At 42.3% G+C, this 15504-nt stretch overlaps 1 protein-coding gene across 2 annotated transcripts in view; it reads left to right on the forward strand.

Moving 5' to 3' along the window:
• The window catches only part of TRIM4 (tripartite motif containing 4), a 28308-nt gene extending 16044 nt beyond the window's left edge, over positions 1–12264 (forward strand). Inside the window, exons 5-6 of one of the 2 annotated variants that reach the window (XM_050784053.1) lie at positions 229–326; positions 9909–12264. In XM_050784053.1, coding sequence (XP_050640010.1) covers positions 229–326; positions 9909–10492 — 682 coding nt within the window. In that variant the 3' untranslated portion in view covers positions 10493–12264. Of the gene's footprint in view, positions 1–228; positions 327–1582; positions 8450–9908 lie in introns of those variants that run through there. The other variant, XM_050784054.1, reaches the window with a different exon arrangement.
• Positions 12265–15504: the final 3240 nt, after the last annotated feature.

Genomic DNA, 15504 nt, shown 5'->3' on the forward strand with positions numbered 1-15504 from the left:
TGGCATGGTAAAGATACAGGCTGAGCAGAAGGGAAACAAGGCCTAGGCTCCATAGGTCAGTCTGGGCACACCCTAAGAGGGGATCTGAGGAAAAATTCTCCCGATTGCTTCTGCGAGGAGGAATGGGAACAAAAGCCATCTGAACTTTGGGCTAAGAACGTTTGACTGGGAGTGGGGGTCCTGGCTACCCTAGTTGTCCCCTAAGAGCAGTCTTCTCTACCTTCTTAGGAGTGAGATCCAGGATATGAATTATTCTCTTGAAGCTGTAAAGGTGAAGACAGTGTGCCAGATACCATTGATGAAGGAAATGCTAAAGCAGTTCCAAGGTGAGCAGAATTTCTAGGAGGACTTGGGGCTCCTTAGAAATCTTTCAAGTAAGAGAATAAAGAGAGAAGTCTGAAGAGGAAAGAGGAAACAACATGCAGCGAACAGAGTGTCAGGAAAGGTGGTTAATAAGTGGGTATACACTTCATTCAAGAAACATTTATTTAACACACCATTATGAGGTGCTAGTGATACAAAAAGAAAGAGACCTGTTCACTTCTTCATGAGTTCATAAGCACATTGGAGACACACACACACGGCACTCACTGTGATATAGTAGGAGCCAGTGTTTGCTGGCAGGAGGAGTAAAATGTTACAGAAGTCCAGAGGAAGGGCTCTGTTGGGGGTGAGATGGGAAAGTTTTCACAGCAGAGGTGACAGTTTTGAGATTTGAGGAATTAGTAGGAGTTTGGCAGGTGGAAAATGGGGATGATTGTTTCAAGCAGAGGCAGCAGCATGAGCTAAGGTGTGGAGAAAATGGAGGGGTGGGTATCCAATGAGCCTAAAGAGCAAGGTGTATTTTGAGGAAAGGTTGAGGTTGAGAAGAGTGTAAGACAGACTGAAAATAAACCCATTGGATCTCCAGGGACACTCCAAGGTGTGCATGTACATGCTCTTGAAGCTGTGCTGGCGATTCTCATGTGTACATGTTTGATTAAGAACCATGTTGTAGGCCGGGCATGGTGATGCATGCCTGTAATCCCAGCACTTTGGGAGGTCAAAGCAGGTGGATCATTTGAGGTCAGGAGTTGGAGACCAGCCTGGCCAACAGTCAAATATTATCATGCATGCAAAAAGACAGGAAAGCAGTAACCCATAATAGAGGAAAATAATCAACTGAAACTGACCTAGAATTGACACAGATGTTAGAATAAGAATGGAAGGACATTAAAACATTTATTATGAGTGTATTCTGTAAAGAGGTATATAGAGACCAGATCAAAGTTTTAAAGATGAAAAATGTGGTGATTAAGGTGAAAAATGCACTGGATGGGATTAATAGTTGATTAAATATTACAAAAGAAAAAATTGGTGAACTTGAAGACAGCAATGGAAACTACAAAAAATGAAACATACACGGAATAAAAGAATTTACAAAAACACAAAGAGCATCAGTGACCTGTGGGACAACTTTATGCAGCCTTATTATCTATGGTGATTGGAGTCCCTGAAAGAGAGGAGTGGGGATGGGGATGGAATAGGAAAAATACTTTAAAAAATAATGACCAAAGATTTTCTGAATATAATAAAAACTAAGTCCACAGATCCAAGATGCTCAACAAACCCTAAGTATGAGAAATATGAAGAAAAATACGCCAAGGCTCATCATAACTTGCTTGAAACCAGTGGTAAAAAGAAAATCTTAAATGCGACCAGGAGAAAGGACAGTTACTTGCAGTGGAACAAAGGCAAAGTTGACATTACACTTCTCATTGGAAACAATGCAAGTGAGCAAACTCTTTAAAGTCCTGAAAGAAAAAACTGTTAACCTAGAGTTCTAGAACTGGCAAAAAATATCCTTCAGAAACAAAGGTGCAATAAATAAGTTTTGAGATAAACTAAAGCTTAAAAGAAAGAGTTTACAGCAGACTGACACTTCAAGAAATGTTAAAGGAAGTCCTTCAGACAGAAGGAAAATGCCAGATGGAAATCTCTCTACACAAAGGAATAAAAGAGCACCAGAAATGGTAATGACATGAATAAATATATATTATTGTCATTATTTATTCCTTTAAAAAGGAATTGCGATGGTAAGTTTATATGTCAACTTGACTGGGCCACAGAGTGCCCAGATATTGGTCAAAAATTATTTTGGGTGTTTTTGTGAGAGTTATTTTGGATAAGATTAGCATTTAAGTCAGTAGGCCTGTGTAGATGGCCCTTCATAATGTGGGTGAGCCTCATCTAATCAGTTGAAGGCTTGAATAGAAAAAAAGACTGACCTTTCCCTGAGCAAGATGGAGTTCTACAGCATACTGCCTTGGACTTCACCTGCAGCATTGGCTCTTCCTGCCTAATGGCCTTCAAACTGGAACACTGGCTCTATCTGGGTCTTGAGCCTGCCAACTCACACAGCAGATTTGGACTTGTCGGTAGCAATGATCGCATAAGCCGGTTCCTTATATTAAATCTCATGCACTGGCTGGGTGTGGCGGCTCATATCTGTAATCCCAGTGCTTTGGGAGGCTGAGTTAGGAGGATTGCTTGAGGCCAGGAGTTCGAGGCCAGCCTGGGCAACATAGACCGTGTCTCTACAAAAAATAAAATAATTAGCTGAGTGCCTGTAGTCCCAGTTACTTGGGAGGCCACAGCAGGAGGATGGCTTAAGCCCAGGAGGTTGAGGCCGCAGTGAGCTGTGATTGCACCACTGCACTCCTGGGCGACAGCGAGACCCCATCTCAAAACCCAGAAAACTCATAGGTGCACACATGCACGTGTGCAGACACACACCCATCCATCACACACAGACACACACAGACATATATATCCTTTTGGTTTTGTTCCTTTGGAGAACCCTGATTAATAATAATTGAGTATTTCAATAGACAAAAAATGATGTATTTTGGAGTTTATAACATATTTAAAAGTAAAATGCATGACAGTGGTGTGAAGATTGGGAGAGGAGAGATGAAAGTGTACTATGATACAGTTCTTATATGTGAAGTGGTGTAATATCACTTGAAGGGAGACTAATAAAAAGGTGTATACTGGTGCCAGTCCCCTACTGACTTCATTAAGGATGGCACCATGTCTGAAAGGCCGAAGGAGATCTGGAATAGTGAATGAGACATGGGGTTTATTGAAGACCTACATGCAGGGCAGTCCAGGAATGGCTGGCTGGACAGGAAAACAAACCACTACTATTTGTAAAAAGCATGCAGGTGATACATAGCGTTTTCATTTAGCAGTCTCCACCTGGGACCCTCCATTTTACCAAAAAGAAAGGGCCTCGATTCCCTGTATAGCCTCTGCTTCCAAGGAATGGACCAGGAGTTCACATGGCCTTTATACATAAGGAGTGCATTTCTGGATTGGCCACTCCTGGATTCCTTACCTCAGAACTCTGAACACACAGTCTTCTTAGACCGTGGGATTATTCTCAGGGGGTGCTGGAGTTACTGCTGTCAGGTGTGTCTGCCATACACTGCAGTCCAGCATACCCTCGAATGGCCCCCACATTCTTATCACGTCATTCTCTGCAGCTTCCCCCGGGGCAAGGTATGTGCAGGAGCATTGCTGCCAGATGCTGCAGCAGCATTAGAAACTACAGCAACAAAAGACAATGACAAGCATAGTCCAATCATCCTCTACAGAAAGCTTTTCCAAGCACTTGGAAGTTGATAAGATAGAGATTCTATAGCTGAAATATGGGTTTCTAGGGTTCACATAGCCCCGGTTATAATGTGAGAGTAGTAGGGATATATACACAACATTTGATTTTAATTAATGTGCAACTTCCACCCGGGGCAGCAGTTAAGGTATCCAGGACCATGCGATTTTACACAGTTGCCCAGTGAGAAGAGTAATGGCATGGCGCAGGTATCCTTGAAGGCTGCAGCCATATGTTTAGTGAGGTCTCCAACTTGCAGCTCTGTGCCTATTGTTGCCACTTGGGGGCAAAAATGACCAAGGGGTAGAACCACCAGAATGCACACTTCTGGAAGCGCCTGGCTTTTACACTCTCCCAGTTCGTAGGAATGGTGTCTCAATGGGACACAGTGTGTCCAGCAGGTGAGGACGACCCCAGGTGCACCTACCAGCCTAATTATAGGATAAGTAAGGCCAGCTGTGGTTGCCGTCTACCTGTAGCCATCCCCAAGGGGAGATCATGGGCCCCCACATGGAGACAGTCACTGTGCCACCCAAGCCACATGTTATTGGCTATTTGAAGGGACTGGTTGCATTGCTGTGGGGGTAGCCATCCATATTATGGGTTTAGCTTGTGACATGTTATTATCATGCCTTTCAGTACGTAAGGGTGCGTGACGTACTACCTGTGTCTGCACTCTTGTCACTCACCCTTGTCCATCGTGTTCAGCATACCCTACAGCTGGGGTAGCATTAACCGTCTCCCATACTAGGTGGAAAATATGTCATCTTGTCTCATTGATGGTGGGAAACTCACTGCATAATGTGGTGGTGGTGCTGAAGGGAAGTGGGTGAGGCTCATCATGCCGACTATAGACATGACTCCAGGTGCTCAAGTTAGCAGCGTGGATGTGCCATGGCAGGTCCATTGTGGAGGAGAGGGGCAGCTCTCTGCAGACCCAATAGTCTGTTGTGTTCTGGAAAGAGGTCACCGTGTGCACCCAGCTGGTGAAGCGGTTTGCTGCACCCTATCTATGGGCAACAGGTGAGATGTTTAGTGGGTACAAGAAAGGGGAAGCCATTTAGTAAGACACAGGAAGTTGTGTCATTCTGAGAGCACCACCCCGGCAATGGCCTGGCGCCTGGTTTATAATACCAAGTGAATTGGGCCCTCTCTGATGCTTTGCAAGTGGCCAGAGTAAGACAGTGGGGGATATTATAATGTTCTATAAGAGGATGATTGTCCCCTTGCACAAGGAAGACTGGGATTCGTTATTTTAGAAGTACAGGGGGTTGGGGAGTAGGATGTAAAATAGGTGTGACCTGTATATTCTATTCTCGGCCCTTCCCCCATGGAGTGCAAGAACAGACCTGAGAAATCTTTTCTTCTTTTTTTTAGTTGCCATATAATAATTGTACATATTTATGAGGTACAGTGTGATGTTTCAATACTTGTATACAATGCATAATGATTGAATCAGGGTAATTAGCATATTCATCACCTCAAACATTTACCATTATCTGCGTCGGGAACATTCAAAATCCATTTCTACTAACTGGGAGAGTGTAAAATCCCAGGGAGAGTGGATTAACTCTCTCCCACTCTGTCTGAACTTATTTCCCAGCTTCACCAATTTCAGAGCGGTATAATCCTGCATCGTAGTGTTCTGCCTTCTTTCAGGTGCAGGCAAGTCTTCTAGGGCTACCTGCTGTGGGTGTGGTTGGTCTCCTTTTATATTGGTGGTGACCATCAGACATGCTGAGAGGATGGGAACCTCTATGGACTCATCCCAGTCCTCATCCTCCTCGCCACTAGATCTCTTCATGGGGTCCCAGGACTTAGGGCCTCAGGACAATTTAGTCATGATAGTTCTAAGTCCATGTGGTAGTCAGTGACCCTTCAAACAGGCTACTCAACAAACCAGTGTCTCCATTTTGTCATCCTGTTCCCACAGGTGGGACAATAAGTTCTCCAACACTTCAGCCTGAGCTAGTATCTCTCTAGTTGCAGCTCATCTTGTAACTGATGAACCCTTGCCTGTGCCGCAAGGTCAGCCTTGGGGGCTGCTCTAAGCAGTCAGGAGTGGCCAGCCAACTGCAGCTGCCACAGCTTGGGCATTTGACTTTCCCTTAGTTGGATCTACCCCCTGCAGCAGTTCTTCCAAATCTTTTGGCATTTCGGGGATATCCCCATACTTACCTGGTGGGCCCCACCCATCAAGGATAGTGGCTATCAGGCCCCCCATACACGTAGACAGCCAGCCCAGGATTTCCCTTGTGGATTTCCCCTCCCCTGATCCCATTGTCTTGGCACTCAAGTGGAATTTTCTCCGACCTCCTGCTGGGCTAATTGTGCTAGACCCCTATTGATTTCAGTAGGGATGGCACTGTGTCTGAGAGGTGGAAGAAACCTGGAGCCAGTGAATGAGACACAGGGTTTATTGAGGACTTACATGCTGGGTGGTCCAGGAGCAGTGGGCTGGACACGAAAACCAATTACTACTGTTTGTAAAAAGCATGCAGATTATATAGCATTTTCACTTAGCAGCCGCCTCCTAACAACCTCCATTTAACCCGGAACAAAGGGCCTTGATCCTCTGTACAGCCTGCATTCCAAGAATGGGCCAGAGGTTCAGATGTTCAGATGTCCTTCCTAGATAAGGAGCAGATCTCTGGGTTGGCCACTCCCACTTTCCTTAGCTTGGAAGTCTGAACACACATTCTACTTAGACCATAGAGTCATTCTCAGGGTATGCTTGAGTTATTGCTGTCAGGTGCATCTGCCATATGACACTATAAACCTTAAACCACTAAAATAAGAGAATTGTAGCTAATCAATAAAGGAAAAAAAGTGGAATTATAAAAAGTGATTAACAAAAAATAACGCAGAAAAAGAAGAAAAGAGCATATAGGGCAAATAGAAAACAGCAAAATAATAGACACAAGTCTTATACTAATAATCACATTAACTATAAATGGTCCGAATGCTTTAATCAAAAGGCAGAAGTTGGTTGGATTGGCTAAAAAAAAAAGCAAGACTCAACTGTATATTGGAAAAGAAACACACTAAATATGAAGAACCATATATGTTTAAAGCAAAAGAATGGAAAAAGATATGTTAGTAGATCTGGAGTGGGTATATTAGTGTCAAAAATTTCTGAGCAAAGGATATTACCAGAGATAAAGAATGTTATATCCTAATGATAAAGGGGTCAGTTTGTCAAGAGGAGGTAAATTCTAAACATTTATGCACTTAACAGTGCTTCAACTATATTAAGCAAAAACTAATAAAGTTGCAAGGAGGAATAGACAAATTCACAATTACTTTTGGAGTTTTCAGTAACTTATTTTAGTAATTTTTAGAGTAGGCAGTAAATCAGCAGGGATATAGTAGACTTGAATACCATTATCAATCAACTTGATCCCATTATTTATAGAACAGTCTACCCAACAGATATGTACTACATATTTTTTTCAGTGTACGTGAAACATTTTCCAAGATAGACTAAGCTGGCTGTAAAGCAAGTGTCAAATTCAAAGGATTCAATTCATACGGAGTATGTTCTCTGATCACAATGGAATTGATAGAAATCAGTATCAAAATATCCTTGGAATCCCCCCAAATGTCAAGAATCTAAATAATAGACTTTTTAGTAACCCTTGAATTAAAGAAGAAATCAAAAGACAAATTAGGGAGTAGTTTGAATGGAATGAAAAGGAAAAGACCACATACCAGAATTTGTGGGATGCAGCTAAAGCAGTACTTAAAAAAAAGTGTATAGTGCTATATTGGAAAGAAGAAACTTCTCAAATCAGTGACCTCAGGTTCCACCTTAAGACACTAGAGAAAGAGGAACAAATAAAGCCCAAAGTAAACAGAAGAATGGAAATAATAAAAAATCAGAGCAGAAGTCATTGTAGTAAAATACAGAAAGCCAACAGAAACCAATGAAACCAAAAGCTGGTCCTTTGAGAATTTCAGTAAAATTGATATACCTTTAATCAAAATGATCAGAAAAAAAGAAAACACACTCATGTCAGAAACGAGAAATGTGACATCATTACAGATTCTACAGATATTAAAAAGATAATAGAATATTAGGAGCAACTTTTGCCAATAAACTTGACAACACAGATGAAATGGACGAAGTCCTTAAAAGACACAAATTACAAAAGCTGACTCATGAAGATAGAGATAACTGGAATTATCTTATTTCTATGAAAGAAATTGCTATTAGAAACCTTCCAAATGGCGTTTGTTTTTTCTTTTCTTTCTCTCTCTCGCCTTCTTTCTTTCTTTTTTCTTTGTTTTTGACAGTCTTGCTCTGTCACTCAGTCTGGGGTGCAGTGGTGCAATCTCAGCTTACTGCAACCTCCACCTCCCAGGTTCAAGTGATTCGCCTGCCTCAGCCTTCTGAGTAGCTGGGACTACAGGTGCATGCCAGCATGCCTGGCTAATTTTTGTATTTTTTTTTTTTTTGGTAGAGATGGAGCTTCACCATGTTGGTCAGGCTGGTCTTGAACTCCTGACCTCATAATCTGCTGCCTCGGCCTCCCAAAGTGTTGGGATTATAGGCGTGAGCCACTGCGCCTGGCCCCAGCTGGCTTTCTTGGTGAAACATTTCACCAAATATTTAAGAAATAAATGCCAATTCTTCAAGAACTCTTACTGAAAATTGATGAAGAGGGAATATTTCCCAATTATTTCTGTGAGGCCTGTATTACTGTGATACCAAAATCCGACAAAGACGTTACAAGGGAAAAGAATTATAGATCAATGTCTCTCATGAACACAGATACCTAAATTCTAAGAAAACTTTAGCAAATTGAATCCAACAATATATTAAAAGGATAATATGTATTAATCACAACGAATTTATATATCCTTTGGCATACAAAAAGGATAATGTATAATAATCACAATATATGAGATTTATCCCAGAAAAGCATAGTTGGTTTAATATTTGAAAATCGATGTAATTTATATCATTAAAGTAAAAAAAAAAAAAAAAAAAAAAAAAAAGGAAAACCATGTGATTGTCTCAGTTGAAGCAGGAAAAGCATTTGTCAAACTCTAGCATACATTCCTGATTTTTAAAAAAAGTCCTCAAACTCAAGAGACATGGAGAGTTGGAGGGAAGGGAATTTGGAGGCAGGGAGGCCAGGGAGGACGTTGTTAACACATTGAGTGATGCTGGAGATTGGAGTAAAAGCAGTGGCAATGGGAGTGGAGGGGAGGAAAAGAACCTGAGTGACAAATTTCAAAGGTAGAATTGATAGGACTTGGTGACTGACTAGCTATTGAGGGTTAGAGGAAAAAGAGTCGCAAATAAAGATTTCACAGCATGGTGTTCAGGTGGAGGTGACTCTGACACCTTAGAGAACATAGAAGGCAAGATGTCTGCATGTGAAGTGGATTAGTCCTGAGATTATAGAAGGGGGAGTAAGTAAGATAATTAGCTCAGTTTTGAATGATTGGGGAGATTTGTAGAGATGTCCCATAAACAACTGGAACCCCTGAAGAGACCTCGTTTTTCTGTCCTATGTGACACCTGTGTGTATCTAGCCAAAGAACCAGCTAGTCAGCAGCTTTGGTTCTAGTTTTGATTCAACATGTGAGAATTTGTTAATATCTCTCCAACTTTTAGGCTGATTGTGAAAACTTGGATCATGAAATAATTAGATCCCCAGTTTCTAGAGGTTAGTCTTTTTTTTTTTTTTTTTTTTTTTTTTTTTTAGATAGAATCTTGCTCTGTCACCCAGGCTGGAGTACAGTGGCATGATCTCAGCTCACTGCAACCTCCGCCTCCTGGGTTCAAGTGAGTCTCCTGCCTCAGCTTCCCGAGTAGCTGGGATTACAGGTGCCCACCATCACACCGGGCCAGTTTTTTGTTGTTGTTGTTGTTGTTGTTGTTGTTTTTTGATATTTTCAATAGAGACGGTTTCGCCATGTTGGCCAGACTGATCTCAAACTCGTGACCTCAAGGAATCTCCCCGCCTCAGCCTCCCAAAGTGCTGGGATTACAGACATGAGTCACTGCGCCCGGCCTAGGGCTTAGTCTTTTAGAGCAGAAGGGAAATGAGGACTTCAGGTTGCTAAAGGCCATGCTGTGGCCTGCTAGGCCTGGCTGAGGATCAGTTGGGCAGCAGTGAGAGTCATGAGTGCTTGTTAGGAGGAGCAAGATGAAACTGATGCTGGAAGAGATGGGCATTTCTGGGGAAGGGTTGATGATAAGCTGCTGCGCTACTTATCTCAGCTCTCATTTTCCCCACAGTGGCTGTAAACCTAGCTGAAGACACAGCTCATCCCAAACTCGTCTTCTCCCAGGAAGGGAGATACGTGAAAAATACAGCATCAGCCAGTTCTTGGCCAGTGTTTTCTACAGCATGGAACTACTTCGCTGGATGGAGAAATCCTCAGAAGACCGCTTATGTAGAGAGATTTCAGCACTTACCCTGTGTTCTGGGAAAAAACGTTTTCACCTCAGGGAAACATTACTGGGAAGTTGAGAGAAGAGATAGTCTGGAGGTTGCCGTTGGGGTGTGTCGGGAGGATGTCATGGGAATTACTGATCGTTCAACAATGTCCCCAGATGTGGGCATCTGGGCGATTTATTGGAGTGCTGCTGGCTATTGGCCCTTGACAGGCTTCCCTGGAACTCCCACCCAGCAAGAGCCAGCTCTCCACCGAGTGGGAGTTTACCTGGATCGTGGGACTGGGAATGTCTCCTTCTACAGCGCTGTGGACGGAGTGCACCTGCACACCTTTGCTTGTTCTTCTGTCTCACGCCTCCGGCCATTTTTTTGGTTGAGTCCATTAGCATCTTTAGTCATTCCACCAGTGACTGACAGGAAATGAGGCTTTTCTTCCCCTGACCAAAACTCCTTCCCTGTAGTCCAGCTCAGGGACATACATCCCTGGGCCCTCTTCTGCCCTTCATGTCTCTATCCTGGATCATCCATCTTCTGGGTCTCCCTAATGGAACCATTTGGTATCTGCCCTTTGTGTGCTTCACAAGAGGCAGTCCCATGGGAGGTGGTTCTGGCCAATGGAGATGGGACAGGAAATTTTCCAAGGTGCTTTTGGGAAATCTTTTTGTAGGTTTTAAAGAGATGTGCGGGGAAGACATATGGATGTTAGCAGCCATATTGGAACTCAGAACACAGGAATGGTGGAAAGGTAGAAGAAACATAGTTTTTGTTGCCAATGTGAAATTGTTGAAATTTCCTTAATCCTGAGCTTCTTATATGGGATAATTATGCCCTTATTGTCTAGGACAATTTTAGTTGTATTTGGTTACTTGCAGCCTGAAGTACCCTAACTGGCACTAAAGGGACATAGTGTGAACATCCCACAGTATAGGCTTATGTCATGTTTGTGAAATTTGACAAAGGCATAGAATCTTTTTCTATCCAGTCAGGCATTGCCTGTTCTTTCCAGTAACTACTGATTCCCCCACTTTTCTGTCTTAGAAAATTGTGGGAATCCCCCCTCACTCTGCCCATGTTGCACTCTCTGTTCCCAACCATGTCTCTGCCCTCAGCTATTAACTGTACTGTGTATTTGTCAAGTTCCTATATTGTATGTACAGGGTTATTCATGTCATCATGAGAATGTTGGAACGCTTGTTAAGTACTTACCTTTTGCTAGCCTCTTCATATGCTGTTGCATATGATTCTCATCACAACTCAGTGAGATGGAAAGTAAAATCCTATTTGTACAAATGAGAAAACCGAACTCTTTAGAGTAACTAGCTCAGTATTGGCTAACTGGTAAATGGCAGTGTTGGGACTAAAATCCAGATTTGTCTGAGATGAAAGCCCATGCTCTTATCTACTCTCTGTTTATTCGGAAGCATTTATTGGATGTTGATCTTTGTTTCAGGTTTTGATTTTGTTACATGTTTTTTATACTGTGTGTATTTTCCTCACTCTACCCTTCTGCTCTAGATTGTCTGGACTCAGGAGATTGTAGCAGTTACTGGATAGTTATTTTTAAGATAATGATTGCTTTTCTCTGTTTATATAAGTCATGTGTACTTACTATAGAAAGTTTGTAAGATACAAAAAGTATAAAAATTAAAGTTATGCACTACTAACATTTTATTTTCTCCCAGATTTTCAATAAAGACTTTCAGGCAGCGATTTAACAAGGATTTTATTTTAACTTATATTTTAGTTTAAGGGGAACACGTGCAGGTTTGTTCTGTAGATCAATTGCATGTCACAGGGGTTTGGTGTACATATTATTTCCTTACCCAGCTATTAAGCATAGTACCCAATAGGTACTTTTTTGATACCCTACCCTCCTCCACCCTCTACCCTCAAGTAGTCCCTGGTGTCTGTTGTTCCCTTTTTTGTGTCCATGGGTACTCAATGTTTAGCTCCCCTTATAAGTGAGAACATGTGATGTTTGGTTTTCTGTTCATGTGTTGGTTTGCTTAGGATAATGGCCTCCAACTCCATCCGTGTTGCTGCAAAGACATGATCTCATTCTTTTTTTATGACTGCATAGTATTCCGTGGTATAGATGTACTACATTTTCTTTATCCAGTCTATCGTTGATGTGCATTTAGGTTGATTCCATGTCTTTGCTAGTGTGAATAGTGCTTCAGTGAATGTATCCATGCATATGTCTCTGTGGTTGAATAATGTCTTCGGGTATTGGGTGTATACAGAATAATGGGATTGCTGGGTTGAATGGCAGTAGTGAGGATTCTTAAACATCTTCCAGTATCTTCCCTAACTCTTCCTCCCCTCCTTCTCTTCTTACACATCAGCCATCTTGGCTTGCCTTCCTGTTCAGCCTGAGCAGCCCCCTCTTTCAACAGTTTCTACTGAGTTCTCAACTTCCCAGGATATTTGCTGTTATAGGTTGAATTATGTTCCCCAAAAAGATACGTTGAAGAGCTGCCTGTGAATATGACCTTATTTGGAAATAGGATATTTGCAGATGTAAGCAAGATAAGGTCATTTGGATGGGCTCTATTCCAATATGACTGGTGTCCTTATAAAAAGAAGGAAATGTATGCATATGTTCACACACTCATGCCCCCACACACACAGAAAAATGCCAGATGGAAACAACGTGAAAGAGGCTCTGGAAGATGGAGGCAGAGATTGGACTGGAGTTACGCTGTCACAAGCCAAGGAACCTGGGGCTACCAGAAGCTGGGGGAGGCCAGGAAGAACCTTCCCCTAGAAACTCTGAAGGGAGCATGGTCCCATCAACACCTTGGTTTCTGATTTCTAGCTGCAACAACTGAGGTTAGACAATAAATTTCCATTGTTTTAAGCCACCAAGTTTGTTACGGCCACCTTAGGAAATGGTGACTACGCTTACCCATCAGGACGTCCTTCAATGCCTGCCTTACTAATAGCTAATCTTTTGGAAACTCATCAGTACCTTCCCTCCTCTCTTCCTTCTGGCTATTGAAAGGTTGATTGATTCTACTACAAGTCCTTGCTCTCTGCCTTCAAGTGGGCCCTTTGAGCTGCATGGTAAACTTTTTTATCACTCGACTTGTTTTTACATCTGGTGGCAATGATTCCAAACTTTTCCTTTTAAGCCTTCATGAGTCCCCCTTCATACGATTGCAAAGAACTTGCATCTTCAACAGAGAAAAAAAAATTTCTTTTCCTCTGCCCCTCTTATTCTTCACAGTTCTTTGTCTCTGTGCTTGAGTCTTGATATTGACCCCTCTGGTCTCAGGTATGGGGTGGGACCTAGGTGTTCATTTTTATTTAAAAAGCCGACCAAAAAAAAAAAAAAAAAAGCAAAACCCCACCCATAAACTCTTTCCGTGCTTCTTGATATACAAACAGGATTGAAAATAAACTGTCAGTTGTAAACTAAAAATCCTAAGCCTCCCATCTAACTGAATGAACCCCCTCCTGGCTAAGGGGACTCTAGAGAAACCTGAACAACAAATTTCTGGCCATGATTGGCGGAGAAGTTAGACATGCCTCAGGTGCATTTCCTCCCTTTTGGAGTTTAGACACAACAACTGCCCAGCATTAAGAGTAAAATAGAGACAACAGGATTAACAAAATGGGCTCTCTGACGATAAGATACCAAATCATAAGTAAGACTGAAGGCCATGACAGACCTTAAGTCACACACCCTTACAGGTCAATCTGATGCAGTGAATTAGCTAACAGACCTCCTGTCCTTCAGGGATGTCCTAGAAAGGTGCAGTAGTGCTGCAGTTGTCCACTTTGTGGTGGTGCCTGCATATGGTGAAGATCTGTCTGCAAGCTGAGGAGCGAGGAAGCCAGTCCAAGTCCCGAAGCTGAAGAACTTGGAGTCTGATGTTCGAGGGCAGGAAGCATTCAGCACAGGAGAAGGATGTAGGCTGGGAGGCTAAGCCAATTTAGCCTTTTCACATTTTTCCGCCTGCTTTATGTCTTGGCCGCACTGGAAGCTGATTAGATGGTGCCCACCTACATTAAGGGTGGGTCTGCCTTTCCCAGCCCACTGGCTCAAATGTTAATCTCCTTTCACAACACCCTCACAGACACACCCAGGATCAATACTTTGCATCCTTCAATCAAGTTGACACTCAGTATTAACCATCACAATACCCATATATACAAACACTTCTAGAATTATTTCTGTGTCTACCCATCTATATTTATATTAAGCAAAGCATGAATTAATACTGATGTCTCCTACTCTAATCTAGCTCATTCTAGCCTTCCCTCCTTTCTTATCATCTGTAATTTTCTTCTCTGATAGAAACCTGGCTCTCATCATCCACCCATCATACATGTGAAGCAGATTCAGAATTGTTAACCTGTATCCCAGTGAGAAATTTATCAACTGGAGTATAGTATTTGTGTACAATTCCTTTTATTTTTCACCTTATGTTTTCCTATTAAAACAGCATTTTCCAAAGTTGTTCAGCTCCTTCCCCTACCACTCCATTCTTCAGTGAGCTTGTGTAGTAGATTTGTAATATAGTTAGATTCTTCCTCACAGTCTGCATTTCATCCTGGAATTCTTCTAACATCCTGTTTAATTTTTAAAATTTTGTGTATATCGAAGTTCACTCATTGTTGATGTGTGGTTCTATGGGTTTTGACAAATGCATGAGTTATGTATTTATCACTGCAGTACCAAATAGAATAGTTTCATCATCCTATCATTACCATGTGTATCCCCTTTGTAGTCATCCACCTACCCTCCCAACTCCCAGGTGGGAGGGTAGGTGGATGACTCCCAATATATTCTGCATATATTGATATAATCATATGGTTTTTGTTTTTGGTTCTGTTTATGTGATGAATTACACTCACTGATTTGCGTATGTTGAACTAACCTTGCATCCTAGGGGTAAAGCCTAGTTGAGAGTGGTGGATTACCTTTTTGATGTGCTGCTGGATTAGGTTTGCTAGCATTTTGTTTGTTTGTTTGTTTTTTGAGACAGAGTTTCGCTCTTGTTGCCCAGGCTGGAGTGCAATGGTGTGATCTTGGCTCACTGCAGCCTCTGCCTCTTGGATTCGAGTGATTCTCCTGACTCAGGCTCCCGAGTAGCTGGGATTACAGGCACCCGCCATTACACCCAGCTAATTTTTGTATTTTTAGTAGAGATGGGGTTTCATCATGTTGGTCAGGCTAGTCTAAAACTCCTGACCTCACGTGATCTGCCCGCCTCAGCCTCCCAAAGTATTGGGATTACAGGCGTGAGCCACCACGCCCAGCCAAGCATTTTGTTGAGAATTTTTCCATCTATGTTTTTTTAAGGATATTGACCTGAAGTTTTCTTTTTTTGTTGTGTCTCTGCCATGTTTTTGTATCAGGATGATCCTGACCTCATAGAATGAGGTAGGGAGGAGTCCCTCCGCTTCAGTTTTTTGGATAGTTTCAAC

This window comes from Macaca thibetana, chromosome 3 (genome assembly GCF_024542745.1).
Source record: "Macaca thibetana thibetana isolate TM-01 chromosome 3, ASM2454274v1, whole genome shotgun sequence".
Classification (NCBI taxonomy): domain Eukaryota; kingdom Metazoa; phylum Chordata; class Mammalia; order Primates; family Cercopithecidae; genus Macaca; species Macaca thibetana.